Source organism: Centroberyx gerrardi, chromosome 11, assembly GCF_048128805.1.
Source record: "Centroberyx gerrardi isolate f3 chromosome 11, fCenGer3.hap1.cur.20231027, whole genome shotgun sequence".
In the NCBI taxonomy this organism is placed as follows: Eukaryota; Metazoa; Chordata; class Actinopteri; order Beryciformes; family Berycidae; genus Centroberyx; species Centroberyx gerrardi.
This window is the reverse complement of record NC_136007.1, coordinates 31,697,903-31,725,105: the sequence shown is the minus strand read 5'-3', so window position 1 is coordinate 31,725,105 and position 27,203 is coordinate 31,697,903. Positions and strand designations below refer to the sequence as shown.

At 41.2% G+C, this 27,203-nt stretch overlaps 1 protein-coding gene across 1 annotated transcript; it reads right to left on the bottom strand.

Moving 5' to 3' along the window:
- Positions 1-202: 202 nt before the first annotated feature.
- On the bottom strand, positions 203-26,479 carry rabgef1 (RAB guanine nucleotide exchange factor (GEF) 1). The gene is made up of 9 exons (XM_071909986.2): positions 26,402-26,479; positions 24,147-24,338; positions 21,795-22,006; positions 11,306-11,472; positions 7,439-7,520; positions 6,836-6,968; positions 5,869-5,960; positions 4,681-4,937; positions 203-640 (listed from the first exon to the last, which is right to left on the bottom strand). The coding sequence occupies exons 2-9, from the start codon at positions 24,323-24,325 to the stop codon at positions 221-223; spliced, it is 1,542 nt and encodes a 513-aa protein (XP_071766087.1). The 5' UTR covers positions 24,326-24,338; positions 26,402-26,479; the 3' UTR covers positions 203-220.
- Positions 26,480-27,203: the final 724 nt, after the last annotated feature.

Here is a 27,203-nt window from a genome sequence, read left to right as displayed (position 1 = left end):
ATCTGCAATGTGAGCAAAACAACCAATTGTGATATTTACACCAATAGCAGATGATCACACAGTGTGGGCTGGTGTGGAAGCATTCGGCAAGTTAAGCAAGCAAGCCTGTTCACACTGCAGAGTCAAACGTGTCCTTTTGTTTGTAAAATTCTGATGGAATTGATTTCTGCAGCAAGTTTCCTTGGCCTTTAGGTGAGAAGTCCTCCCTTTATAGACTCCACTAGCCAGCAAACACCTGGGGTGTGAGGGGTGGTGGAAGGCGGTCATTCTCCACGTTGTCGGCATCAATGGCAGAAGCCATGGGAGGCCGAATCTCCAGGGGGTATTTCTCCAGGATGTCCTTCACCTCCCGCTGCACATTCTCCTGCCAAGAGAGGAGGTCGCTCTGCAGGTTCTGAGCAGCCTCCGTCAGCTTTTCCTGCCGGCTGCTGAGGCCCGACAGCAGCTCCAGGTTGTGATGGAGCTGAGCCAGAACAGGGTTGGCGGCAGCGGTGCCGAGCACTGGGCCAGTCTGGGGCCAGTCACCCTCTGCGTCGTGCTGTCGGGGCGAGGCTTGGCCCAGCATGTAGCGCTCAAACTCCTCTGGGGAAAGGTTGAGAGACTGGGCGTCCAGCTTCTCGATGAAGGCCACGGCACAACACTACATCAACACACAGGAGACAGACCAACTGAGAAAATCTGGAGCTGAGATCTGACAGCAAGCCTTTAACATCAACTTCAGTCACACACAGTCCAGAGTGCCTTCACTTTCCCCAACCAACACTCCTATGTTTGACTTCCTGTAATCGTGAGGGCCTTGTATTGACTACATATATTCCCCAAACTTAATAGGAATACATCAGGTTTTTGATACATTGTCCCCTTGGTCAACTTAGCCGTTAAGTGGTGAGACTATCAACAACAAAATCATCCTTGTGTCCCTGGTGTACACGCATACACTACACTCAAAGGCACTGTATGCCAAAGTATTAAGCTAAGCTATGTTCACACAGCAAAAAGGGTGAAAAGGGTGGGTCCTAAAACTGAACCACAAGGTTCAGTTTTAGGACCCACCCTTTTCACTATTTATGTAAATGATGTCGGTCAAAATATTAATGCATCTGTACATCTCTATGCCGATGATACTATTGTATATTGTTGTGCAAGCACTGTTGCCCTGGCATTTGAACGTCTGCAGTCTGCATTTGACACTATTCAGTCGCACCTGTTCCACCTCAGACTGGTGTTAAATGCAGACAAAACCAAGGCCATGTTCTTTTCTAACAAAAAGATGGTGCCAGCTGTTCTTCCCTGCATCATGTCTGTACAAGGTACCCCTATTGAGACTGTGACCACCTACAAATATTTAGGCATGACAATTGATGAAAGCCTTTCTTTTAAATTTCATATTGATCATCTTTTAAGGAAATTTAAATTAAAATTGGGCTTCTTTTTTAGGAACAAATCCTGTTTCTCCTTTAATGTTAGGAAACGGCTTGTTGCTGCTACTTTCTTGCCTCTCCTGGACTATGGGGATGTTTTGTATATGAATGCCTCAGCTCACTCTCTTCATCTGTTGGACGCTGTCTATCACGGAGCTCTGAGATTCATAACCGATTGTAAACCCCTCACACACCATTGTATTCTGTATTCTTTAGTCAACTGGTCATCATTATCCATGCGCAGAGCTTTGCATTGGTATAACTTCATTTATAAATCCATTCTTGGACTGCTGCCCATTTATTTATTCACTTATATGTCACGTAAACAGTGCTGCTATAGCCTGCGCTCCCAGGGCTTCATCACTCTCCATCCCCTCAGTCCGTACTGAATTTGGTAAAAAGGCCTTCTCCTACTCTGCCCCCTCAACCTGGAACCCGCTACAGCAGGAAGTGAAGCTGTCCAGCTTGATTCCCCTAGGGGATTTTAAACTACTTCTACGAAATATGGAGAGAGCGTCTGTGGGGGTTTGCTCTTGTACATAGTAGTTAAAATCTGGTTACCACTTTGGTACTTTTGCACTTATCACTTTTACGATTTGCGATCTATCTTGTCTCTGTATTGAATGTCCTGTCTGTCTGTAACTTTGTGTTGTACTGCTGCTGTTGTCTGACCAGGTCTCTCTTGAGAATGAGACCCCGTGTCTCAATGAGATTACCTGTCTAAATAAAGGTTTAATAATAATAATAATAATAACAGCAGGAAAATCGAATTTGTTTTTTAAATCTGATATTTTAGGCTCACCGTCCACACTGCAATGTACAAGCGACAAGATCGGATTTGTTTGTTCTAGCAGCCCAATTCTTTGCTGCCATATCTACATTGGGTGTCATAGTAACGACTTGGGCATCCTTAACGCAGAATAGTGACGCATTTTAATGAAGCCGTCTACACCTTCCAGTGACTTCCAACTTTGTCTGCACTGTGGCATCCCCCCAAAGAGAGAGTAGACAATAAGAGACCTCCTTGTTTGTCCAGGCACTTGACTTTTCGTGACTGTCCATTTCTGTTCTTGGTTAGATATTTTGCTGTTTATTTATGTTGCTTACTGCTCAAGTTGCAGGCCAAACAAGTGTCGCCCAGGGTAGATAAAAACACTTCAATCCAATCACAATAGGGATGGGTATCCTTTAGATTTTTTTTGATACCGGTGCTAAAACGCTACTTTTAAAATGGTACCGGTGCCTAAGCGGTGCCTGAACGGATACCTTTTTTAATATAAAGCGCAAAAAACGACATTAAAGGACACCTTTTCTATTGCAAATGCAAAGAAATTGAACAATATATTAATAAATAAATAACAAATAAAACCTAAATCAACTACAATAATTTAACAGTAAATAACAGTTACAATACTAATAAATAACAGCAAAAGAAATACCAAGTGCAAACTTCTAGACTTCTACTCTTCTACAAATTCTTCTACTTTCCAGTTCTTTTTCAGAAATATAACCATGTCTGCTTTCTCTGGCAAAATATGACTCCTCTCATGACATCATCAACATTTTCTATGTATTGTGGAATTCTAGTTATTAAAACTTTATTTTATGAACTAAACCTATTTGTCCTTAATTACTTTTCATGTACTTTTCACGTTACATATTAACAAATAACTGACAGTTTGTATGAACCGGAAGTTATCGGTAGTGAAAACTTTTACGACCCGCCTCTTCTTTTATCTGATTGGCTAAGCGGCCAAAATGTGACATTGACGAGTGGCGCTGCCGTTTGGCTTTCGACCAAAAGTTGGAAGGGGAGTCGCATGGGAGAGGAAAGCAGCTGCGCGTCATACCAGAGGAATACAGTGGATTTCAAGTGGTGCGCTCCAAACGATAACGTTAGTGAAGGCGTGTGCGGCGGAGCACTGGAGGGTGGATATTTCAATCAGCTGCTTAGGCATGGCACCGAAATGAGGCACCGAAATCTGCATTGCAATTCCATCAGGTAGATACTGTATTTCCTCTAACATTGGCCCGGGCCTTTATTTACCTCAACTGCAGAGGGTACCAGGCCTTTATTGGAAGCAGGCTTATATTAGAGACAGGCCTTTATTTCTAATTCCCTCTGTTTGATAAGTATATTTGCTCATATTTTAGTACGAAGCCTCCTTATTTTCTGATCTGCTTCTGTTGGGGTACGTTAGGTAGACGTTTTTTTGTTACTGCAATGCATTACGATAATTACGGTAATCGACGACGGCATGCTCCAGAGACTTCCGCCAGCCGAGCCATCTTGTGGCACTTGTACGTTACTACAAACTACAGTTACAAACAGGCACCAGGAGTTTACCGGTATCCACCGTTGTTTGCATGTAAGCTGAAGCTAACTGAAGCTAACTGAACCTGGGCGCTGATGTGTTCCCGGTGATCCGGCCGAGATTTCGGCGGGGGTCCGGGGCTTGGATCGGGAGGATCAATGCGGGCCGTGGGCGCGGTGGAGAGGACAGCGGCGGAGAGAGGAGACGGACACGGTCCAGCTATATACTAGGTTTTGACCTAGTCTTGTTTCCTTTGTTTTTTTCCCCGGCCTGTATTTGAGGCCAGCCTTTATTTGTTCGTGTCGACGACGGCCCCAGCCATTATCGGAGACCCGGCTTTTAATTGACTACAGGCCACTATTAGAGGAAATACGGTACTGGTCATATAGGAACAGGTGCCATAGTGGTACCGGGTTACGGTACCCAACCCTAGATCACAATGGGTCAAACTGAGTTGCATGTCCACAAATGCAATGAATCACATTTCAAACCACATGTGAATGTGGCTTATATCGGATTGGATTCCACATGATTTTTTTGCTGTTAACACAAGAAAAAAATGTCTGACTAATATTGGATATGCCAAAAAAACTGGATTGGAGCTGCCTGTCTGAACATAGCCATAATGTATGCTGAAGTGTTAACAGGGAGCACCAGAGCCAATGACGTACTGGGGACACATGGATGATTTGGGTGTCTTATGTTCTCATCACTTAAAGGGGAAATTGACCAACAGGACAACCTCCGAAAAATTCACCGTATTCCTTTGACCGTCACCACTCCATGCCTAATCCTAATCCTAATCTTAATCCTAAACCCAAATTCTGATCTTAACCTAGCCCCTTGAAGAAGTAAGGACCGGCCAAAATTGTCTCACTCTGAAGGTCTAAAGCTCAAATAGTTCTCACCAAGATAGAAATGCAAGAACAGACACAGTAACAGACCAGGTTGGTGAAGTAGTAGCCATCCTCTCCGGTCATCAGCCTGCTGGGGTTACAGAAGCGGGTGATGTACTGGATGTTGGACTGAAGCCGTGGAGGGTTTGCCTTCAGCACAATGTAAATGAGTGCGGGGAGGAAGTCATCGGCCGAGGCTGGCTCATTCTTGGTGATCTTAATGGCGCTGAAGATGTGTTTGCTGCAGCGTGTGATGCATGCCAGCTTGTCCCGAGGAACCCTCTTAGAGTCCATCTCAATGACATCTGGGTTGGTCAGGGATACATACAGGTCAGAGGCTGGACACATTCCCTTATCCCTTATTACTAAAATATATAATCAGAGTCCTGCAAAAAATGTGCATTTGTCACAAAATGATAAAGTTGAATCCTCACGAAACAGGCCAGAAATCGTTCAGATTGGTGTACAAGCACCAAAATTGGTATACTACGTTCTTTGCTTTACGCCATTACCAGTAAATGGCTCTCCCTGAAGATCTGCTTAACTGACCATGATAGGATTGAAAAAATATGTCTACTACACTACTACTGTTTAAACGGAAATACAATAGTACTAAGGAAACAAACAGTTCAGTTCATCATGTTATAGTTCAATGATGTTGTATAAGAAATACAATGAAATTACATTTTTAAGAAAAAGGAGGACAATGGCAATGTTCAAAACTTAGGTGTAGACATATGTTTTCACTCCTATCACAGTCAGTTCAGCAGATATACAGGAAAACCCATTTGCTAGTAATGACATAAAGAAAAATGGCCGTTATGGCCAATTGTATTTTGGTGCTTTTACCTAAATATGAACAATTTATGTGCATTTCATATGGACTATAAGGCATTTCTTCTTTATTAGATATGGTCAGTTGAGAGAAGCAGGCAGGGTGGGAGACGGAGGGGAGCTGACATGCAAAAGAGTTCAGGAGCCACATTCACCACATTACATGTACATGGTCTGTCTTAGGTCACTGAGCCACCTGGAAACCCAGGCACCAATGCTGCCATTTTTAATGCACTTTCAATGGGACTGGGAAAAGCTTTCTACATGTAGGGAATGATGTCAGCTGAGTTGTCAGTTAAACAAAATCAGGAAACGCCAAGATACAAGGTTTTTGCTGCACTTTGACAATGTCCAACTTTCCAAGATGTTGATTAAAAAATAAGTTAAACCACATGATCTGACCTGTTATTGCTTTGACCACATTGTCGGAGACCTCAGGGATTTCCTCATCCATAGACACACACAGCATCTGGATGGTCACCCAGTGTAAGGCCCTGGAACACAGAGAATCAGGGTTATATTCATATACAGTAGGCCTACAGCTTGTCTGGGTGTACTGTACATAATAGGTCTGAAACACACAAAAACACACTTTCTTCAACATTTCAGTGTAACAAAACTTATTGAAAAATCAAAATGTCACTTTTTTTGACCAATGCACAAAAGTTCCATACAGTGTAATCTAAATATGATAGTTGTATTTAGTGGTAGAGCAACAGAATGTGCAGTCTAGGCTACCATTCTTACCATTGACTTCTTAATAAATCCACAGAGGCAACAGAAATTGTTTTTCACAAAAAAAATAGTTTATGAATTTTTCAAATTCATTAAATACTGCTGCAGCACTGATACATAATACCACCTACACAGCCACTGCAGAATCATTGGCACAATCAATGACGAGGCATTATGTCGTTACAAATTGATCCCCATTCTCCAGTGGGACAATTAACTACCAACAGTTGCAATGTCCTAATACTGGTATTAGATATGGGGCAGATGCGAGCATAAATAGGGAGAATTATAGGGAGAACATGTGACAAAAAGAAATCAAAGCCAAAGAGACTTGAGCAGTTTTACACATACAAGTACATTTGCTTTCTCTAATAGTGGGAAATGCAGTTCAATATTTTTTTGTAATAACACCAAACAAACACTTTTAGTCAACATTGTTCAGTGAAACTACTGCACACCTGATATTGGCTGATAATTGATAATGTTTGTACTCAGATCAAGAAGTGTTTGCAGGGCTAAATTAATGTGTGTCCTTGTGTGTCTCCATTTCCAATCCAAAGCAGATTTAGTAGAAAACAGTTTGGACGCGTGCAGGCTGAATATCACTGCATGCTTTGTATCCCAGCGGATCTACCTTATCCTATTCTGTGTGGCCAGGTCCTTCTTCTCATCATCTGTGGTTTCTGGACAGAAAACACTCTTGTACAGACGAGTCATGATGTACTTCTCCACCTGGTCCATCACCTGCTCCACACACTCTGAGGAGCCTGAAGAGGACAGTTGGCTTCACTTCATATATGGAAAAGATTTCTCAGACCATGTTAGTTAGGGCTGTATCAGTGGATCTGCAGGTTTCAGAAAGCCAAATTTAAGACTTTTAAGACGTTTTCAATGCTACCTGGAAGTGAATTTCAGGCCAATTTAAAAATCAAAATAAAGGCACAAAGCTGGCAAAAGCTGGCTTCTGAATAATTAAAAGAATTCAGTGTTTACCCCAGAATTTTATTCTTGTCAGGGAGGAAAAGCATCTAAAAAAAACTAGACCATTATGGAACACTAAAACTCTCCAATGAAACCCAGACTAATGAAATTCTTTAAGGGTTAGTTCATGGTTTCTGCATCTGGAGTTTGTTTGTCACAAATCAAAAATGTGTTTGTCACAAATCTTTTAAAATACTGGAATCTCAACACAATAGGTTCTAGCTCAAGCTTAAATAAGAACCTTCTCTGAACCAACCTTTAAAGTGGCTCATCAGGCGGTCAGACATGTTCTGGTAGAAATCCTGAACGCACTCTGACAACTCGTCAGCAGTGAGGTCCTGTAAAGACAAAATGTCACAAGACCATGACTGGTATTTTAATTAACGGCAATGGCAAAGGCCCTAGTGACTGCTTACTGTATGCAAATGTTCACTTTTCAAAGGCTACAATCATTGTACATATCACATTCTCAAGATAAATATGGCAAGGAGCATTTGACATCTGAGCTACGGGAAAAACTTCTGAGAAGCTTAATAAAGTGAGAGGAAATTCTGCCACTACAGATGTCACTCGCTTCGTTTGTCTGCTTTACCGCCGTGTTACTACAGTGCTGACGCGGCGGTAAAGGTGGGGGCTGCACTAGATAATTGTAGACGCTGTATCGCTAAATATCTGGCAGACATGGGAGTCACAGCTTCCATGAGGACTGTCCAGCGTCACTGCCGACAAACCCTTCTTGCCAAGAGGAACCGAAAGCCGTATAAACTGACGAGGTAAAACACAGCCTGCAATTTTACTTTTACTCCACTTCGTTGCCCATCATAGGCCTACAAATAAACAATACATTAAATTGACAAAGACCTGAGGAAATTCACACCCCTCACATTTGAAAGTCAACATTTGAAACTTGACCTCACTGCGTCTCTCTCTCTCTCTCTCTCTGCAGACGTGAACTTTGAGTGAGCCAAGTCGAGAAAACGAGCCCCAATGTTACATGTATATAACTGTTGTAGCGGGTTTGACACTTTTGAATGAAGAGGGGTGCCAGTCAGAGTCACATCTGACAAATAATAATTATAAAATAGAAAGAAAATAGCTCAGTCAAACCATACAAAACAATAAAGCAAATAATAATAATCCTGCTGTCTATTATAATGGACATTCTGTAAAAATAAAACTGAAAGTGATTCTGAAAGTCTACATTGTAAGATGTTGGGTTTTTTTTAGGTAGAAAAATCAATGTGACCCTCTCTGGAATTGTCCACCATCAATATGCTAAGGAAATAAATGGAAGTCATTCATGGCCTGATGGTGATGATAATGTTTCATGTAAATTAACCTCTCTTGGACGCTTGTATCACAATGCACCTGATGGCCGTTCTTGCATGTACATTGTAATACAAACACACACACATAAAGTTTAACACACAGGTTCAGTTATTTTTGTTTGGAAGGCATCTTACACCATACATGACAGAGGTATAGTTTAAATTAAGCTCTGTAACAGTCCATCTCAGCTTTTTGTCACTGCCCCCTGCTGCTGCCGCCTGACAGTTGAGCTTAGTTAATAAGAATTAGGTTTGGCTATCGTTTGGATTTTAACGATTCCGATTCCGATTCCGATTCTGCTTATCGATTCCGGTTCTTAACGATTCTCGATTACGATTCTTTGAGGGGCGGGGTCAAAACAGGTCACATGCTTATCATAGCAGAGTCATATTCAGAAACTTCTAAGTTGTGCGCACATAAAAAAAAACCAATAAAGACCCGGGTATTTTTCAAAGTCTTTGTAAGAGTCACAGTTCTCACTCCGACTCCGGTATGGCCGGTATGAAGAAAGGTATGTATGTTGTCTGTCTCCGGAGCTGTATGTGTGTGTACAGTTCAATCCTACCGCACTTGAAGTAGGTGTGGAATACGTGAGTGTTCCTTAGTTCACAGTCTTCTTACTGCAGGCAACAGGTTCTGTATCTTGTGGGCTGGGCTCACCATCCAGTACTGGAAAAGGGTTTCTCTGGAATCTCTGAAATCTCCTCTGACGGCTCTGAGATCTCCTCTGAAGTCTCGGACCGTCTTAAGAGGACTCCAACTCAAAAAACCTGACCTATGAATAACGTCAAGATAAAATTACCTTTATGCTAATTCTATGAGCGTTCCTGATCATAGAGTAAAGCTTAAAGCATCAACTTAATGCTCCAATTCACAAACTTCTGTAGGCAGTTCACTTCAGTTTCACAATCACAATTTCATTCATAACCAACCAAAATAATTAGTTCAGAGAGCTAATACTTTTAGTAAAAACTCGATTGCAGCGAGCAGTTTTAGATCGCTAACGCTTTTAGCATAACTCAATGGAGTTGAACATGGAGAAAATTAGCATCACGGCTAGCGGACTTTTAGTTCGCTAACGCTTTTAGCATAACTAAACTAAATTTAGCGTAACTAAGAAACAGGAAACTTCTTCTTCTTCTTCTTCGTTGGTTTTACTGGTGGACTACAAACCAAAGGTGCATGCCGCCACCACGGAAACTGAAACTGGCACGAGTGAAATTTGTTTAGGAACCGATAAGCAGAATCGAAATTAAAATGTCTTAATGATTCCTTTGGAATCGGAATTTTGGAACCGGTTCTAATTTGGAACCGGTTCTCGATGCCCAACCCTAATAAGAATGTTCTGTAATCAATCCAAACCTTAATCTTTAGGAGTTGAATGAAAAATAATACAAATAGAAGTTTTTGAGATGATTTAAAGATAGGTTTGAGCATCACTGTTGCTCTGTCATGAAACTCTTGAGTTGTCGCCCAAATCCACAAACTGAAAAAAGGACAGAATCTCAGACGGACTGATCTGATCACACAGCACTGCAGTTTCATAACGGAGTGGAGACAGATAACAGATTAAACTCAAGTGTATCACTCCCAAGTTTTCAACCGTTTCTTTCAATTAAATGTCAATAAATCAGATTAAATGTTGTTTCTGGAATATGATAAAGAAATGCTTTCAAATAATTTTACAGATAAACACTGTAAAAGATAAACCACAAACAACACTTCATTTTTTAACATAACATTCTGGCGGCCAGACTCTTATAATAGTTCACTTTCAACTTTATCATTATTGATTATTAAAACTGTGTCTGATAGATAAGTCTAAACTGTGTTGACGGATGGTTGGTTTAAATATCATAACACAAATTTGAGAGACAGAGAGACTGCATCTGGACTGCTCACATGTGCCACCTGGTGGTTGTTGGTGCGCATTGCAACTACTCCTGGATAAATAATTTCACACCCTTAAGCCTGATTTATGGTAGGTCGCTCGACAGAAATGACGTATTTTCAACAGAAAAAAGTGTCTCTCGACACTTTCCCAACATGTCGCGCACCTGGAGAATTTTGTTATGTCGCGGACACCGTCACATTCTGTCGCGCAATGTGATTGGGTAGTCACATTGCGTCACACTAACGTCGCCATGGAGATTGTAGTTTTCACTGAACTGAACGTCCTTATTGATATTTTGGTCTGTAACTTTTTTGTCCTTGCTTAATTAACTAGTTTAATTAGTTTAGCTCGTAGCAAATATGGAGGGTATAGATGAAAGACTGGCAGAACAAGTTAAGACAGTATCGCCACCTGTATGATTCTTCAATGAAAGAATACAAAGACGTGCAGATGGCATTAACGTTGTGGAAAGAGATTGCCGATACCCTGAATATCAATATGTTGGACTGCAAACGTCGGTGGAAAAATCTACGGGACAGGTAGGCTATGTTTACTATCCCTGCTATCTTTATTGGTCAGACGAAAATGTTACAGTAGGCTAAACAATAACCACTCGGTGGTCGAGAAGATTATTCTGTATCATGGAAGTTTAACGTTAGGATAGCGTCTGGTTACCATGGAGACGACTGAAAACTTTCGCCAAAGCATAAATTACAAATGTCGCGCGGCTCTTTATTTTCTGTCGAGCGACACTTATCAAAGGTGTCGAGCGCCCTACCATAAATCAGGCTTTAACTGCCGCCGCGGGATTACCGTGGTATTACCGCGGTAATCAGGTCAATTGAAACGAGTGACATCTGTAGATGCCAAAGTATTTCTTGATTTCTGTGAAGGGCACACCTTCTTGCAAGACATGCTCTCGATGAAGGCCCGACACTGCTTATGGATCTCCCGGCCGGGCTTCTGGAGGTTCTTCAAGAAGTCCACAAAGTCCCTGGACACTCTGTCCGTCTCCATACTTGACTGGCGGCTAATCGATGGGCTGGGTGTCTTGCCGTCTTGGGTTTCTGGTGAGGGAGAAACACATTTGGCAAGAGCATTACTTTTGGCTGCGTCTCTCTTCATGACTGGTTTGTCTAACTGGCTTTATACCTCTAACATGAACACAGCAAAGCAATAAGCAAGACCTTACTAATGGCTACCTCACATCAACCGTCTTAGTCTTGCCTAATAGCTGATGGGATGCCTGGAAAATAACACCAAATGTTCAATTAATCCAAGGGCTGTCATCAAAGAGGACAGATATGCTCTTTGTGGACTGAGATTCTGCAGTCACTGTTTTTTTCATGGCACCTCAGTTAGACATGACGTAAAGAAATAGCCAGCACTACACTAAAATAATTATTTGCTTTAGCAGTTCAGCAGTCATGATTGGTGAATAAAGAGAAATAATTATTTTTGGGAGAGTGCTGGCTATTTCTTAATATTTCTGCTATTGGTTGAGCCTTAGCACATTACTACTATTTTTGTTTTTTGAGTTGAGCATCTCCAGGTTCTACTCGTTTCTGGGCATCAATAGGGGTTATGCGCAACTGATTTCCGCATTCTGTTAAAACAGATTTACTCGCTTCTGGTTCAGTTCCACTTTACCGAAAGCTCATTGTTGTACCAGCTATGTGTGAATATGGCGTTGTTTTATTCACAGTGTCTTCGGGAGCTTCCTAACACTGTTGTTAAGAGAGTCTCACCCCAGCAAGTTTCTGATTAATGATTGCTATATATGCCTACATAATCACGTTGTCGTTTTATTTTCACCAGTATCGTACAGAGACAGGCTGACTGGCGAAATCGGTATCAGTCATGATCGGTCATGATCCCTGATTAGCCTACTCCTATTCTGAGAGGCTTGATAAATATCATATTATATTTATCTGGTTAATATCAGATCCCTGAACTGGAATTGGAACTGGAAGTGCATGTGAACAGACTAGCAATCCCTACTCTCAAGCTGTGTGGCTTCCCGTTTTTCTTGGAGGTCAACTTTGATATACATCGAAAATGCTCATCTTTGGCAGCTCCCGAAGACACTGTGAATAAAACAACGGCATATCCACACGTAGCTGGTACAACAATGTCATTGTCAGCGAGCTTTCGGTAAAGTGGAACTGAACCGTAAACGAGTAAATCTGTTTAACAGAATGTGGAAATCAGTTGCGCATAACCCCTATTAGACAGGTAAACTAAAATGCCCCTTCAAGATCAGTCTATATAAAAAAATATATTGACTTCTCGTAAGCCAAGCAAATGCTTAGTTAAGGACAACTTTGGTCAACTAATTTCATGCCTCACAAATTCAGAATCTGGCTTTCGGTTGACCACAGAACGTTTTCAATCATACCAGGCCTGTGAAAGACCTGTGATGTTATCACAAACAATATGTAAAGCATTAATAAGGCTATTCTAGTGGTTAGAACAACCAACACATTTCATAGATGTACAGACAGGGATGTAGTGGGGGTTTTCTCTCTTTTTAGACTGACTGTCTTTATGATCTAAATTCAAAGTATACATCACTAAAACTATCATCAAGCCTATGTAAGTTATGTGTATATGTATTTCTGGTCTATATTGGTGCTTGTTTGCCTTATGATCACTGACCAGAGCTCATCGTTTACCCTCCTTTTTATTTACCACTACATCACTGTGTACAGGTCAGAGACGGTTACAGGCATTGGTTCTTTTCTTCATGGACTAAATGTATTGATACAAGTTAGTGTTCTGGGGCCTCATTTATAAAACTGTGTGTGGATTCCACACTAAAAGGTTACGTACACGCAAAAGAGGAAAAGTACGTACATACAAAAATAATCAGATTTATAAAACCATGCGTACACACACCTGCACGCAATTTCCCCTTTATAAATCCAACTTGAAATGTTGCGCATGTGCACGAGCCTCATACTCCGCTCCTTAACTCCCACAATTACCATAAATGGTCAATGAAACGCCCTGAATGAATACTGATGTGTATGTAAATGTACTTGTCATTCCATTCTCTGTGTGAGCCAGACGGAAGATACATTTCCCCGGTGGCCTCAGTTCGGGCATCACCAACCAGAAAAAGTTTGTTGAGTGGCAACATGTCACAGCAGCAGTTAATGCTGCAGCTCCAAGAGCCGGACCATTTATAAAACTAAAAATAAAGGTTGAAGCGCATTGCTGTGCAGCGACAATGTGTCAGCGCACCGGCGGGGCGAGGAGACACCGGAGCTCTCTCCTCTTTAACGTTTCACCTTGATAACGGGGGAAACCCTATTTAGTGGCATTGTGCCAGAAACACAGCATGACACTGACATAGCGTTAGAGAGGAAGATGAGAGAGCTGCGACTGACCCAGGTATCGTATATGTGCCTTTTGTTTTTGGAAAGAGTGAACGTAACCATGCACTTAACATTTCACTCAACGTTCTTCCGACAAGGAATATTATTATTACTAGAGGTTTCTAAGCTGATGTGGAGTCAGCCTGGAAATTAACTGAGTGTAAAGGCCATTTTTTGCTTTATTTTACTACTTTGCCATCTCAGTCGCCGTTTCCCACTGTCTCCAAAACGTGCGCACGCATGGGTCAAAGTTTCGGTGGCGGTGCACACATTTTCACACCAAGTTTGTTTTTATAAATCCGAAAATCTGTGTGAAAAGAGGGGTACGCAATTTTCAGGCCAGTTTTGTGCGCATGCAATGTTTTATAAATGAGGCCCCTGAGGACCCAGTGGAAGCTTACACCCTGTAACCTGTGTGCTCTAATGACAGAGCAAGTCTACCATGAAGAATAATGGAGCAACTCAAGGCTTTTAGGACATGTGATGTATTTGTGCTCCTATGTGTTCCATGTGTATTTCGGACAGTAAGACAGACACCCACCTCTCAGTCTGGCCACCAGTGCTGCCAGTACCAGTACAACGACCATGACCCGGGTGGGGGGGTACAACAATTGACAGAATGGGTAAGCCACATCCAAACAAAATGTGAAACACACAAAACAGTTTTGTACATCTAAGACACACACTACAAATTCAGACAGGATTAGAGCTGAAACATCCCACCCCCTTTTTCACTGGTCCTGGTTCCAGAAGTAAATATCCCATTCAGATATTCCAATTGAAAGTTTTAAGGTTTAAACCAAACCAACCAGCTACAAAAAAATTTTTCCTCCCCCCGCCATCAAGCATTTACATTTTCTGTGAAGCCTCTGAGGGTTGGAAATTGTAAATAAATTAATGAAACAAAACAAACAAGGAAAAGGGAAAAAAGGCAGGAGAAGGAAGAAGAAAGAAAAAGAAAAAAGAAAAGCAAATGAAAACATGGATGGCAGTGATGCGTCGGGGTTCACTACATGAGGACAAGAGATGGGAATGACCTGGCTGCTATTGGTAAAAGTTTGGATCATACGGAATTACAGTTATGCAGAGCAATTTTACTCCAACTCACAGGTGAAGGGTTAGATGAATGTTGACATACTAAGTATTGACTAATAATCTGTTTTTCATGTAAGATATCTTCTAGGTGAGATTGAGAAGTGCAGGTGTTGCATATTTCCATTGATAAGCAGCAGTCTGTTATTGTTTGGGCAGAGATCCACAGCATTTGTACTTAGGCAAAGGATAGTGAAATAGTGCAGTGTGTGATGTTAATATGGGTGTTTGATTTCACACAAGAATATACAGTATAGTTGTATAGAGTATGTGGCTGGTTATAGTTGATTGAGAAGCATTTGGAGTTGTTCACAAGCGAAAGGGAAAATGCAAGGTATTACATACAGTTTTTGAGGCTGACACAAGGAGACATTGAGAATGTCAAATGATATTCACTGTATTATATTGCGATGTTAGGTTGATCAAGATCAGTTGATCAGAGTACTACTTATATACCGGTGGGGCAGGGGGGTCTAAGTACAGACATAATCAAACCTTTTCTAAAAATTTCAACATTTAACATTTTTTTTGGTCCTTCATTCCAGCCACCTGTCACCTCGCCTCCTTAAAGCCACAACCTGCAATACAAATGTAGCCTACACAAAGGGGCTTGCCTTGGGTTTGGACAAATGTTATCAAGCCGCAGCAACACTGATCCGTTGTGTCTGTCCGTCTCCGTTCATTTCAATTCATTTTCAATGAGAGCTGTCCGCTGTCTGGACACAACTAATGATGCGTCCGTCTGTCAGATTTCCATCAGTTTTGACGGACAGAAAGTTCAACCCAGTTGAACTTTGTCTGGACAGACTGATTCGTCACCATCCGTTTAGCCAATCAGAGGCGTTTCTACATTTGTTTTGTAAAAACTAGCAGCAAACACAGAGACGACGGTACAACCAAAACAAAGATAAAACGGAGAAAGCCTGGTATAACATTGGGATGACTGTAGGTTTTCCAGGTCAGTTATTTAATTTCTAATGTATAGTTTGTTTCTTCTTATTTCTATTAAGTAGATACGCTATGAGCAAAGCTAGGCTACTGTATTTCTGCCTCTCCCACCATGTTGACATTCCAAAACAGCCCAACAGACAGAAATCTATCGGTCAATAATTCTGTCAGGTTTCTGATGGATCAGGGTGGTCGCTCACTCTCAAATTGAATGAGTGAGCTCCCGATACTAGGAATGGTAGTTTGCGAAAAATTCAAAAAATTCAAAAGTTTCAGATTACTTTGAACCTGTAAAAGGTTTATGTTTCTATTCTTTGTGAACAGGCTAGTATCTTGAATTACGGTGTGTGGGTGCGTACCGGGGGGAGGGGGCCCAATAGGACCTGTGTGCCCAGGGGCCCTGTGGTTGCTTAATAAACGATAAAGATAAAGATGCACTTTGCTGATGCCCTAGGGGAAATTCGGTCCTGAATGCACTGATGCGCCGGTTTGATGTTGAGCTAATTCGAATTCTAGAAATTACAACACGGTTTCACACTACTGCTTAGTTTAACCCTAATGTAACAGGAATTCCAGTAATAAGCATATAGAGTTACAGTTATGCAATGTCAGTGAGCACAGCTGATCCTCTTCACATAAGGGATGATTCTCATACTAATTCCTTGTCCAAAAATTCAAAAACACTTACACAATATGAAAACATATAACTAGGGTTACCAGAAAAGTGGAGTTATTTTTCAACAGATGTCATCTGTGTGCCAAAGGACCAAAACATTTCCAATCCATGCTATCACTCACTGATGCTATTGTAATACATGTTATTTGTATGTAATACGGGAAGTAAGAGGGTTAACATGGGTAAAGAAGGACCCGGAGAACTCAATCTTTTTAGCTTAATTCTTTATGTATCATCTCCCCGACTTCACCTGGCTAGCCCGCTCAAAGACCACCAGGAAGAAGAACTACAGAAGTGCAGGCGCATGCGCACTACAGATTGAAATAAAAGTGACTGAAACAATGAAATATAGAATTATAAAACCTCTAGGGCAATATTCAAATATTCAGTAACTAAAATGATAAAATAAACATTCTCTTCAATTCCATGAAATGAATATAAAATTCCAAACAAAATAAATCTCATATTACACTATCATTGCACCGGGCTATCAGCACAAGTTCCTATAACGTCCGCATACAGAAAGCAAGCGATTCTGCTTGCCTGCCAAATATGCAAACACAATAATCATTGCATGTAATGTTAGAATACACAACAACTGAACAATTGCCACTTTTTGCGCGGTTGGGAAGAGGCAGGCGAAACAATGAACATGCCCTTATTAGCTAGATATTAATCCAGCACAGCAGCGCAAGATAGTTAGCTAATTTAGCCCCGTCTGTTCCAAATCCACCTTCAGACTGATTCTAGTGTGATTCTACTGTCACTCTGAGCCTGGGGAAGAAAATCCCTTCTGTTCAGAACTGTATTACGACTCAGTCAGTACTCACATCATTATCCATCATCCTTTTCGTAATGTATGGGGATCCTAAAGACAGCAAATTAATCAGCAGGGACAGTCTTGAGTAACAGGACAGGGTTGCCAGGTCTCGCTAAAACTTCCAGTGCAAAAGTCACAGAAAAACCGCCCCATATACTCCAAAACCAAAAGGGCAGGGAACCGTGGACCTGGCAAATGGGGGAGGACGCAATAAACATATGTTTTTTCAAGTGAATCAATCTGTCTGGACTGACATCTGGTGTTTCACACAATTACAGACTTTGCTCCTACAAATCTGGTCACCTTAGCGCCACCTATTGGTGAAATGCAACCACATTTTGCATGTTACCTCATTCACTACCTGCACATGTACACCAAATATACACTCGCTGGCCACTTTATTAGGTACACCTATCTAGTAGCCGCTGGTCATCTGTTGCTGTAGCCTATTTATCATAAAGGCCAACAACTTCTGCACACCACTGTTGTAAAGACTGTTATTGGAGCATTTGTGGCCTTTCTGTTAGCTTGAACAAGTCGGCCCATTCTCTCCTGAACTCTCTCTCATTAACAAGGTATTGTGGAAGTTTTTGGTTTACCGCACCATTCTCTGTAAACTCTAGAGACTGTAGAGCGTGAAAATCACAGGAGGGCAGCTGTTTCTGAGATGCTGAATCAACAATCGGACCATGGTCAAAGTCCCTTTAGGCTTTATATATTGAGTTGCAGCCAGAGGAGGAGCAGGCTATTTGTGTTCACGAGCAGGTGTACTTAATAAAGTGGCCGGTGAGTGTATATACTCTGTTGTAGAGATACACCAACACTGCAAGGGAGGCCAAAAAGATGGTGATGTAGGAGTTGCGGAAAATGTCTACTGGAGAGGCAGACAAACAAGAGGAACATGGGGAACCACCTGTCAGAAGGCCATGGAAGGACCAGTCTAGCAGCAGTCTGGACAGTGTGCTTGATGAAACTGCAGATGAGCATGCATCTGCATCACTGAGCAGTGCTCCAGTGGCTGCTGCCTGTTTTGCTCAGTGTCACATTGTTGATAAAAACAGAAATAGAAAAGGCAGAGAGGCTTCATTTCATCAAAAAGAACCTGGCACTTACCTTTCCCAAAACTCAACAAACAGCATTAACAAATAATGACACAGACGAGTAGATACACATACCAGGCACTTCAATGACATTTTTAGTTTTTGTTACACAAATGAAATGACTATTTGACATGCCTGTCTGAAGTTTCCATGTTATTTTAAGGGAACTATATTTACTGGAACTCAGTGACAGTTCCACTTGTAACACAGTGAATACATTTTCTATTTGAACTCTGTGACTGTTCCATGTTAGGTGACTGATGGTTTCCACAGGAACATAGTGGTTTCAAAATCTGATAGCTCATGGTAAGTCTACCTTACATTGTTAGAACATTATAATAATAATAATAATAATAATAATAATAATAATAATAATAAAGTTTATTTGTATAGCATTAATCAAAAACAGAGTTACAAAGTGCTTCACATAAAACTGAAAAGGAAAATAGCAAAAGTAAAATCAGTAGATAGAATAAAACACATGGTAACACAAAGCTTGACATGAAATTAAATGAAAGTGCAATGAAAAATAAAACAATAGGGGAATAAAACACAATTAAGAAAACTAATACGAATAAAAGGCCTTTTGAAAGAAGAATGTTTTAAGAAGCGATTTAAAAGAAGATACTGATTTAGCAAGCCTGAGCTCCTCAGGCATTATAGCTCATAATCAAATTTCCCAAGGGAAAAATGAATGGGAAATTTACTTACTAATACCCAATGTTTCAACTCTATTCAACAGGCATAGATCACACAAGATCTCACAGCAAAACAGGCAGGCCACCAGTCTGATGGACACAAATCTGTCAATCAGACAGTATTTGTGGGAACAAAACATACTGAACTCACCCATCTCAACTAGCATGGCACACTAAAGAAGGCGCTGAGGGTTTCTTAAAGATAACACCGGTGTAATTTAGTTTTTTACCAACGCCATTAATGCCGATGAAAAGTCTAAACTCACCAATATCATAAGCTACTACTGTCTGTTCTGCAGCAGGTTAACCTTACCTCCCAGAACCCTAACCCATTACAAACAGCTTGCAGAGACATACTGCTGCAGTGACTGATGTAATTCATCATTTTAAATAACACATGTATTGTACATGACTTTAACATGACTTTATGAGGCCACAATCATTGCAGTTGCAATCAAAAGTAGTCTCATTCTGCCAGAGTTTAACGTAAAGAGAACATTGCGCGTATTTACCTCTCACTGCCACCATAAGTAACAGTGCGCAGTAATGGAAAAAGTGAATATAGTCCCCATTAAGTGCAATAATTGGCTGCGTGACAAAGATATGTTAGAAAAACTGCAATACACATGCTGTTCAATATAATGTATTACTTTAGTCACATTAGAAAAACTGCAATACACATGTTGTTCAACATGATGTATTATGTCAGTCAATGTCTCTGCTGTTTTTAATGTATTTTTGAAAACAATGGGAGCATATGACTTCTGGGAGATAGGGCAAACCTGCAGTAGAGCAGACAGTAGCAGCTTCTGACTGTGGCAAATGCATCGGTGGGTTTAGACTCTTCACGGGCAGTAATGGAGATAGGAAAATAGTAAAATTACACCGGTGTTATCCTATAACTTAGTGAAACTAGAGGGATCAGGGTGCTAAGCCTTTACCTTCAGTAGGGGAGCCCATTTCCCATGAGGGGGTAAAGATGCCTCTCCAATCTCTAAGGCTCTTCTCTCTCTCAGAAGGGGCTGACAATAAGATGGGAGGAGGCCATGTATTGCAATGAGCAGCCATCAGGGGAAAGGCAATGGGATGAAGGGAAGACAAAATGGTTGACAAAGATGATGCAGAAGTAGTAGTGAAACATGCAAAGTTGGGATTGGTAAATAGGTAGACAGGAATGGCAACAATTAGCAAGCAGTGTTGGGGAAGCTAGATTTAAGTCTAGTTTTCCAAGCTACCAGTTACTTCATATTGGAAGATGTGGAACTACAGCAAAGCTTCCCTCAAGACAAATATAGTTTGGTTAACAAAAATTACTTGGAAAAAGTAGTTCAAACTGCTTTGTAACAAAAAAAAAGAAATATCTGCATCTGCAATGTCATTAATATAAAATCATGACTGCAAATTTACCACTGATGAGGATGTTAACATAAATTTTGATTTTATTTGAAATAAAGTGAAGGAATGTTGACTGTGCTTCTAATTTCAACACTCCCACCAACAAAAAATAGTCAACAAATTCTAGGATGAAACAATGCAATTCCCTTCTTTTCTTTAATAGCTAAAAATACATGGTGTTTTCAATAACTACGCCAAAATGACAAAAAAAAAAAATTACTAGAAACACTATACAAATTTGAATTTAGTTGAACTACCACCACTGCAAAATAATTCCATATAGTAAAACTACTAACCAACACTGTGCACAAGAGATGGATGACAAAACTGGCAACAAGTAGCCTAAGTGAGATTAGACTGAATAAAATTAGATAAGATAAACAGTAGAAGGCTGTTTAGAAACCATCAAGAGAGGGTATGGCAGCAGAATGGTTAACAAGGAAGACATGGAATAACTGGACATAAAAACTGGACATACAATGGACATAAAATACAATGAAGCACTGCAATACAATGAAGACTAAGGTGACGTGAAAAGTAATGATGTAAAAATGTAGCTGTTCCCGGAGTGAATTTGACGACGTAACGCGCGTTCCGGTTAATTAGATCACTTGCAAGACGCTGTCAAAAGCTGTGTTGCATACCAACCACAATGATGTAATGCTCCTTGTTCCCTTTGACCTCTTGCTCTCTCTGTTACTTGTGATGCTCACAGCTGAGACTTTGAGCAGGATATCAGATTACTGCCTTATTCAGCCTGCAGCAGATAAGAGAAATGATGAAGGAAGACTCAGCCAACAAAACTGACCTGTAAAGAATTTCTCTTTATTTGGCTCCCCAGTTAGCCTGATATTCACTACCACTCCATTATTCTGCCTGAAATTGCCTCCTCATTAGCTGTTTTCTGTGCGGGTGGGGGGTTGATTTTCCCCCAACCAATCACTAGCGGCTGACGTATCCGGGCTGCTCTGATGTTGTTTTCAGATTTCAAATTAAAGAAATGTATTCTGCCGAAATGCCAATGAAAAACAATTACACGAATGAGCTAGAACAAGCTGACAAGGGCAACACCAGACTCTCTGAATCACTCGACAAAATCTGAAAAAAGGGCAGGATGCAATTCAGGGGTCTGGAACCAGGCTACTATCCAACCCTGCTCAACCTCTCTGGGGAACTCAATCAAGGTATGAAACTGGAAGCTAGGTGACAGGCCAGGCAGAGAGTGGCTCGTCTGAGTCAAAGTCAAGTGGACAAATTTGTATTTGTGATAAAGTTCCTACCTTTCTTAGGGGCTGTACGTGATGAGGGGCTGAAGAACTTCTTAACGGTGGTCACTTTGCGCGTCTTCTCATTGGTCTTCTTCTCCTCAAACTTTGAGAAGGGCCCTAAAGACGACTGGCCGGGTTGGGCCTGTGGTGGTGTGGACTGGGACTGGGATTGGGACTGTGCTCCCTGGCTACTGGCATATGCTGCCTCCTCCTCTCGCTGCAACCTATGGAGGGACCATGGAAATTTTCCAGAACATATACAAATATTAAGTGGAAAATCATAATGATGGGTTTCAAGAAGAACAAACAGGTGAACAAAACTTGCAGCACATGCTTGATAACAATTAGTCAATTGTTTGCATCTTGTCCAAATAATTTTGGCTGTCAGCCTGTCACTGAGATATACTTTGACAGGAAGTCAAAGTGAACCAGCCTATCTTTGTGCAAATGACTCAAGGCAGTATATCAGAGTGGCATACACCAGCTGGTTGAGAAATCCCAAACACTGCCAGCAGCACTGGCCTAATGCTTGTGGGAGCCTGAGATCTACCATACTAATGTTTTTACTTAAGCTCTCTACCAAACCATTTTGCATATACTGTACAATCACGTGATTAGCCGGCTGTCTGACAAGCTACACTTTAACTTTACATAGCATTTCTCACTGCACAACACTATAGGCTATATATATTCATCCAACTGTCCAATTTTACACAAACTTTTGAAATGTAAATTCGGTTTCAGCTGGGCTAATGTGAACAATTGATTAGTATTGGGCAAGTTGTTATTGCTCATCAGTGTCAGCTAATGTTGGTCACAGAAAACAAACAAATACACTTGGTGATATTGTAATGTACCAACTAATTGTCATACAACCACAATGGAGAGTTAAGCCCCATTCGGATGGGATTTATTTCTCTGGGGGTGGTCAGGTGATATTATTACTTGCACTATTTATTAATTTTAACATCGTCCGAAGTGCACGTCAGTGATTTTCCCAGTATTACTTCCAGCCCCAAATACCTACTATTTTTCAGCATGCAAAAGGCACAGCGCAAAAGCAACTGCGGGTGCAATTAGTACCACCAGTGCAAGGTATTTACTAAAGTAGGCCACACAAATGAGCATAGGTGCATATAATTAATTGGAATTACGACTGTGCAAATATACAAGCCAAATAATGCACACAATAGCCTGTTTGCTGCAACTTAATGATGGGCAAAATAAGAGGAAATTTCTCTCCAGTGGAGCTGGAAGTGTTGGTGGTGGAGACAACCCCAAGCAGTGATCTGCGCCGTGGAGTGTGAGGTAAAGACCACACAAACTGTGATCTGACCAGGCACACTCAGGTCACATTGCCCTGTATCAGATATGCATCCGATCTAGCACCACATACGAATGTTAAAAAGATCAGATTCATCCATGTGTTTTTTTGGTGTTCACACCAAAAAATCTGATCTGTGTCACAGGAAGGCAAAAAAAACTCGGATTTGGGCCACTTCCACCTGTAGTATGAACATAGCCTTATACATGTTAGAAACATGTGTGCTGTGGTGGACAGAAGTTTTTCAGACTTTTCAGAAGTTCCAAAGCCACTTTTCATTTGTTCATCAGGTTGATCACACCAAACCTACCTCAGGAAGCAGGAGCTCCTCTATAAGAGGTGTGTACAACTTTTTACCATGTGTAGTGCTTAGGGGAATTACGGTATGCACCGTTTAGGCAGCGCAGAGCCCCAGAGCCCTGCATAGTCTAGTCAGTCATGTTTATTTATATAGCCCTTTATCACAAAAAAAACCACACACAAACACGCCTACGGGCAATTTAGAGTCCTCAATTCTCCTGACCTGCATGTCTTTAGACTGTGGGAATGCAAACACGGGGAGAACACACAAAATCCACACAGAAAGGACCGGGGCAGAGTTTCGAACCCAGGACCTTCAGGGTGTGAGGTGATAGTACTAACCACTGAGCCACCTAGGGGAAATACAGTGTTCAGTGACTGTCTTAGTTCCAACAGCAATTTGCTACCACAGAACTTTGGTGTTAACAGGTGGAGTTTTTAAAGTCAATGTAGCTTCACTCACTCAAATCATCCATATACCCCCCCCAACCCCCCCGTTTATTTCCACAAATGCAGTTCCATTTCTATTTGTTGTATGATTTCTTTATCGACAAAAAGATTCTGCTTTAAGGGAGCGTAAAAAAAATGTTGCTAAATTGAGATTTTACTAAATGTTGCTGTTTCCATTCAGCTTTTCTTATTCCATACATGCCATACATGCCCCCCCACCCCCCACCCCCCACCCCCAAAATAGTGAGTATGTAGGATGGTGCTGGTGCTGATGCAACAGCAGCTCTTACTTCTCAGCCAAGACCCAGTCGTCCTGGATCTGTTTCTGCCTGGCTCGCTGGTACTCCTCCCTCCAGCACTTGGAGCACAGGCCCTGCCACGCCGCGTTGCCATAGTAACCGCATCCCTTTTTGCACAGCAGCTCTGATTGGTCCACATGGATCCCACGCCGCTCTGTCCGCTGACTCATGATGCCAGACAGCCTGGCAGGGAAAAGTCATCATCTCAATTACTTGCATATTCATATGCACTGTCCATACAATGTTAGACTACCTATGTTATGGACCAATCTGTACTGCACTGCTTCTTGCACATAGTTCATTCGTTTTCAGTATAATTGTATGTAACTTTTTGATTATGAGTGTTTTTGAGGTTTTTTTATATGTTTCTTGCACACTGTCACTTTTTCTGTATATGGGGTCTCTCCATCTGCTTCAGTTTCTCCTCATCCACTGTCATCTCTTGGCAGTCATTACCTCATTAATGTTGTTATATTATGTATCTTGTGCTAGTAACTTGTTACAAAGCAGCCAGTGTACATAGTTTGTGGTTAGTAAGCTATGCTGGTTAGGCTACCATTAGAATTTTGTCTTTGTTTATTGTTTGAGCAGTAAGGTACAAAACACTAACATCACCCTGGATTGTGCCATTGCTAGTGTCGCCTCAGGAAGTTGTAATGCACCTGTTTCACAAAGCTGAATCTGTTACCATGACGACGTGACTACTATTCCATAAACTATTCAAAAATAATTTCCCCACAGGGATCCATAAAGTTTAATGTAAGCTAAGTAAGGGGTAATGCCCGACGAGGTGTCCATTATCAGGAATTAATGGACGACGGGGCCTCCGCGGAGTCCATTAATTCCTGATAATGGACACCTCGAAGGGCATTATCCCGCTTATACCATGGTCACTTGCCACAGAAAAAAAAATGAAGACCATTAATTTATATTTTCATGCGTTTTGTAATCAAAATCTAAAGTTTTTCACAAGCCATAACTCAGCTTCCCTGGTAACACCTGAGGGTTTGACTAATACCTGGTTCTTATGCAATGGAAACGTTGTTCACTACTCCAGTAAATAGGACGAACCTTTGATACGACTTGGCAACGGGAGATATTTCTAGTCCGCTCAGCTCATAGAACCCTTTGGCTCAGCTATGAGCCAGAAAGCTAACGTTATTCTAGCAAGATTCAAAGTCAATAACATTGCGTACGGTTGACAAACAGTAAATATAATTTGACAGTATGTTTAACAACAAGACTAGCTAGCTATCCAGCCATGTCATTGTCAATATCAAGATTATCACGAACAAATGATAGGCCATGTGTACTCTCGGCCGCAGCCTCAATTCAACTGACTGCGTCCCTGTTGCTATGGTTACTCATTTTAGATACAGGCTAATACTACGTAGCCAGCGCATTAATTTAGAACGGTGAACAGACAGTTTCACTGGAACGACTTAGTAGGTGTCCATTATCAGAAATTAATGGGACACCCTGCAGCCAATCAGAATCGAGTATTCACCCAGACCATGGTATAATCTAAATGAATTTTTGGCTCTGCATGCATTACACAGTAAGTACTGGAACTGTATTACATTTCAAACGTGAAATATTAATCACAAGATTTTCTTGAAAAGAGGGAGGTGGTTAATTAGGAGGGGAATGCAAGCATGTCCTGGCGTCAGTGAAATATTTTCAGGGTGAAGGTGGTTGACTCTGCCAGCACCACTGAAAAGTGGGTCTTTACCAGATATGTTATCAGCAGGCCTGTAATTACCATCACCGAACAAAACCGCACTTAACATATCGACTCCGACATGGTACACTTGTGCCTGAGAAAAACAGTCTAGTTCTGGGTCTGGGCCAAATACCTGGGCTAATACCTACTGTTTACCTAATGACTGACTGCCTACTTTTTTTTAGCCAGACTGCTAGAATGAGGTTTTGATTCGCAGTCGCTCTTCGACCTCACGAACTGAAAATAAAATGTGGGTTAGCTTAGAGCAACGACAGGTGTCAAACAATTGTATCCCCTAAAAATGTGTTTCTTTGATTTTGTGGTATCGTTTTGTCCTCTGTGTATGTTGTTGGCTCAGCACAGCGGTTGATATGACTAGATAATTAAGCTAAGCTACAAATGCTAAGCTATTTTATATACCGTTAACATGCTAACATGCTAGCAAAATTATGCGCACGACTCTAGCGGTCATTTTTTATATTATGAACATGCATTTCATTATCTAAGTTGGTTAAGTTGTCACCTCTTTTGGAGAATGTTTTCAAGGATAAGAGGCTGACATTAACCTCCAGTGTGCTGCTGCTGCTGCTTCTTCTTCGTCGTCTTTAATGGCGAATCACCTCCTCACCGGGGTATTATCGCCACCAACTGTTCATTATGTGTCCTTGATTTAAGAGTTTAATGGTTTAATGATGTGACCAGTTTGTTGCAAATATTAGTTTACCAACGGCTGAGGAACTGTAGGACTGATGTTCCATTCCTTAACACCCACTTCATTCATATATTCCCCACAAAAGACGTTGTTAATCTTGTCAGCTGCCCAACCTAGATTCATTTTCTTCACAGGATGATGACAATAATGTCCTTGGACATTAGCCTAATAATTGACCATTAATTGCTTCCTCCTTAATTGCAAAGGCATTTCGCCTACCTCTACCTATAATGCTTCTAATGATGTAGTTTTAAAAGCAACACATATCCTCAGTGCCTGAGCTTGAATACTATCTAAAGCTGCCGACCCATACCATAATCCAATACTGATCTAATAAGAGTAATGTTTTTTTTAGGGCAACTGTATCTGCTCCCCATCCGGTAGCCTACTGGGTAAATATCTCATCACTTTTTTTTTTTTTACAGTTTGTTTCTACTATTTCAATATGACATTTCCATGTTAAAGATGTATCAAACATGGGGGGGGGGGGGGGGGGGGGGGGTAATTACCACAAAGACACAGCTTTGTACAGACTAAGGCAAACTGTATTTTTTACTTTGTTACAAAATCCATAAAATATACATGACTTACTATTCACACAATATAGCATAGC

Coding starts and splice junctions, on each gene's coding strand:
- rabgef1 (XM_071909986.2), bottom strand. CDS start 24,325: ATGAGTCAGCGGACAGAGCGGCGTGGGATCCATGTGGACCAATCAGAG. Junction 22,007..24,146: donor GACTGGGTCTTGGCTGAGAA/GTAAGAGCTGCT, acceptor GTCCCTCCATAG/GTTGCAGCGAGAGGAGGAGG. Junction 7,521..11,305: donor AGAGCATGTCTTGCAAGAAG/GTGTGCCCTTCA, acceptor TTGTCTTTACAG/GACCTCACTGCTGACGAGTT.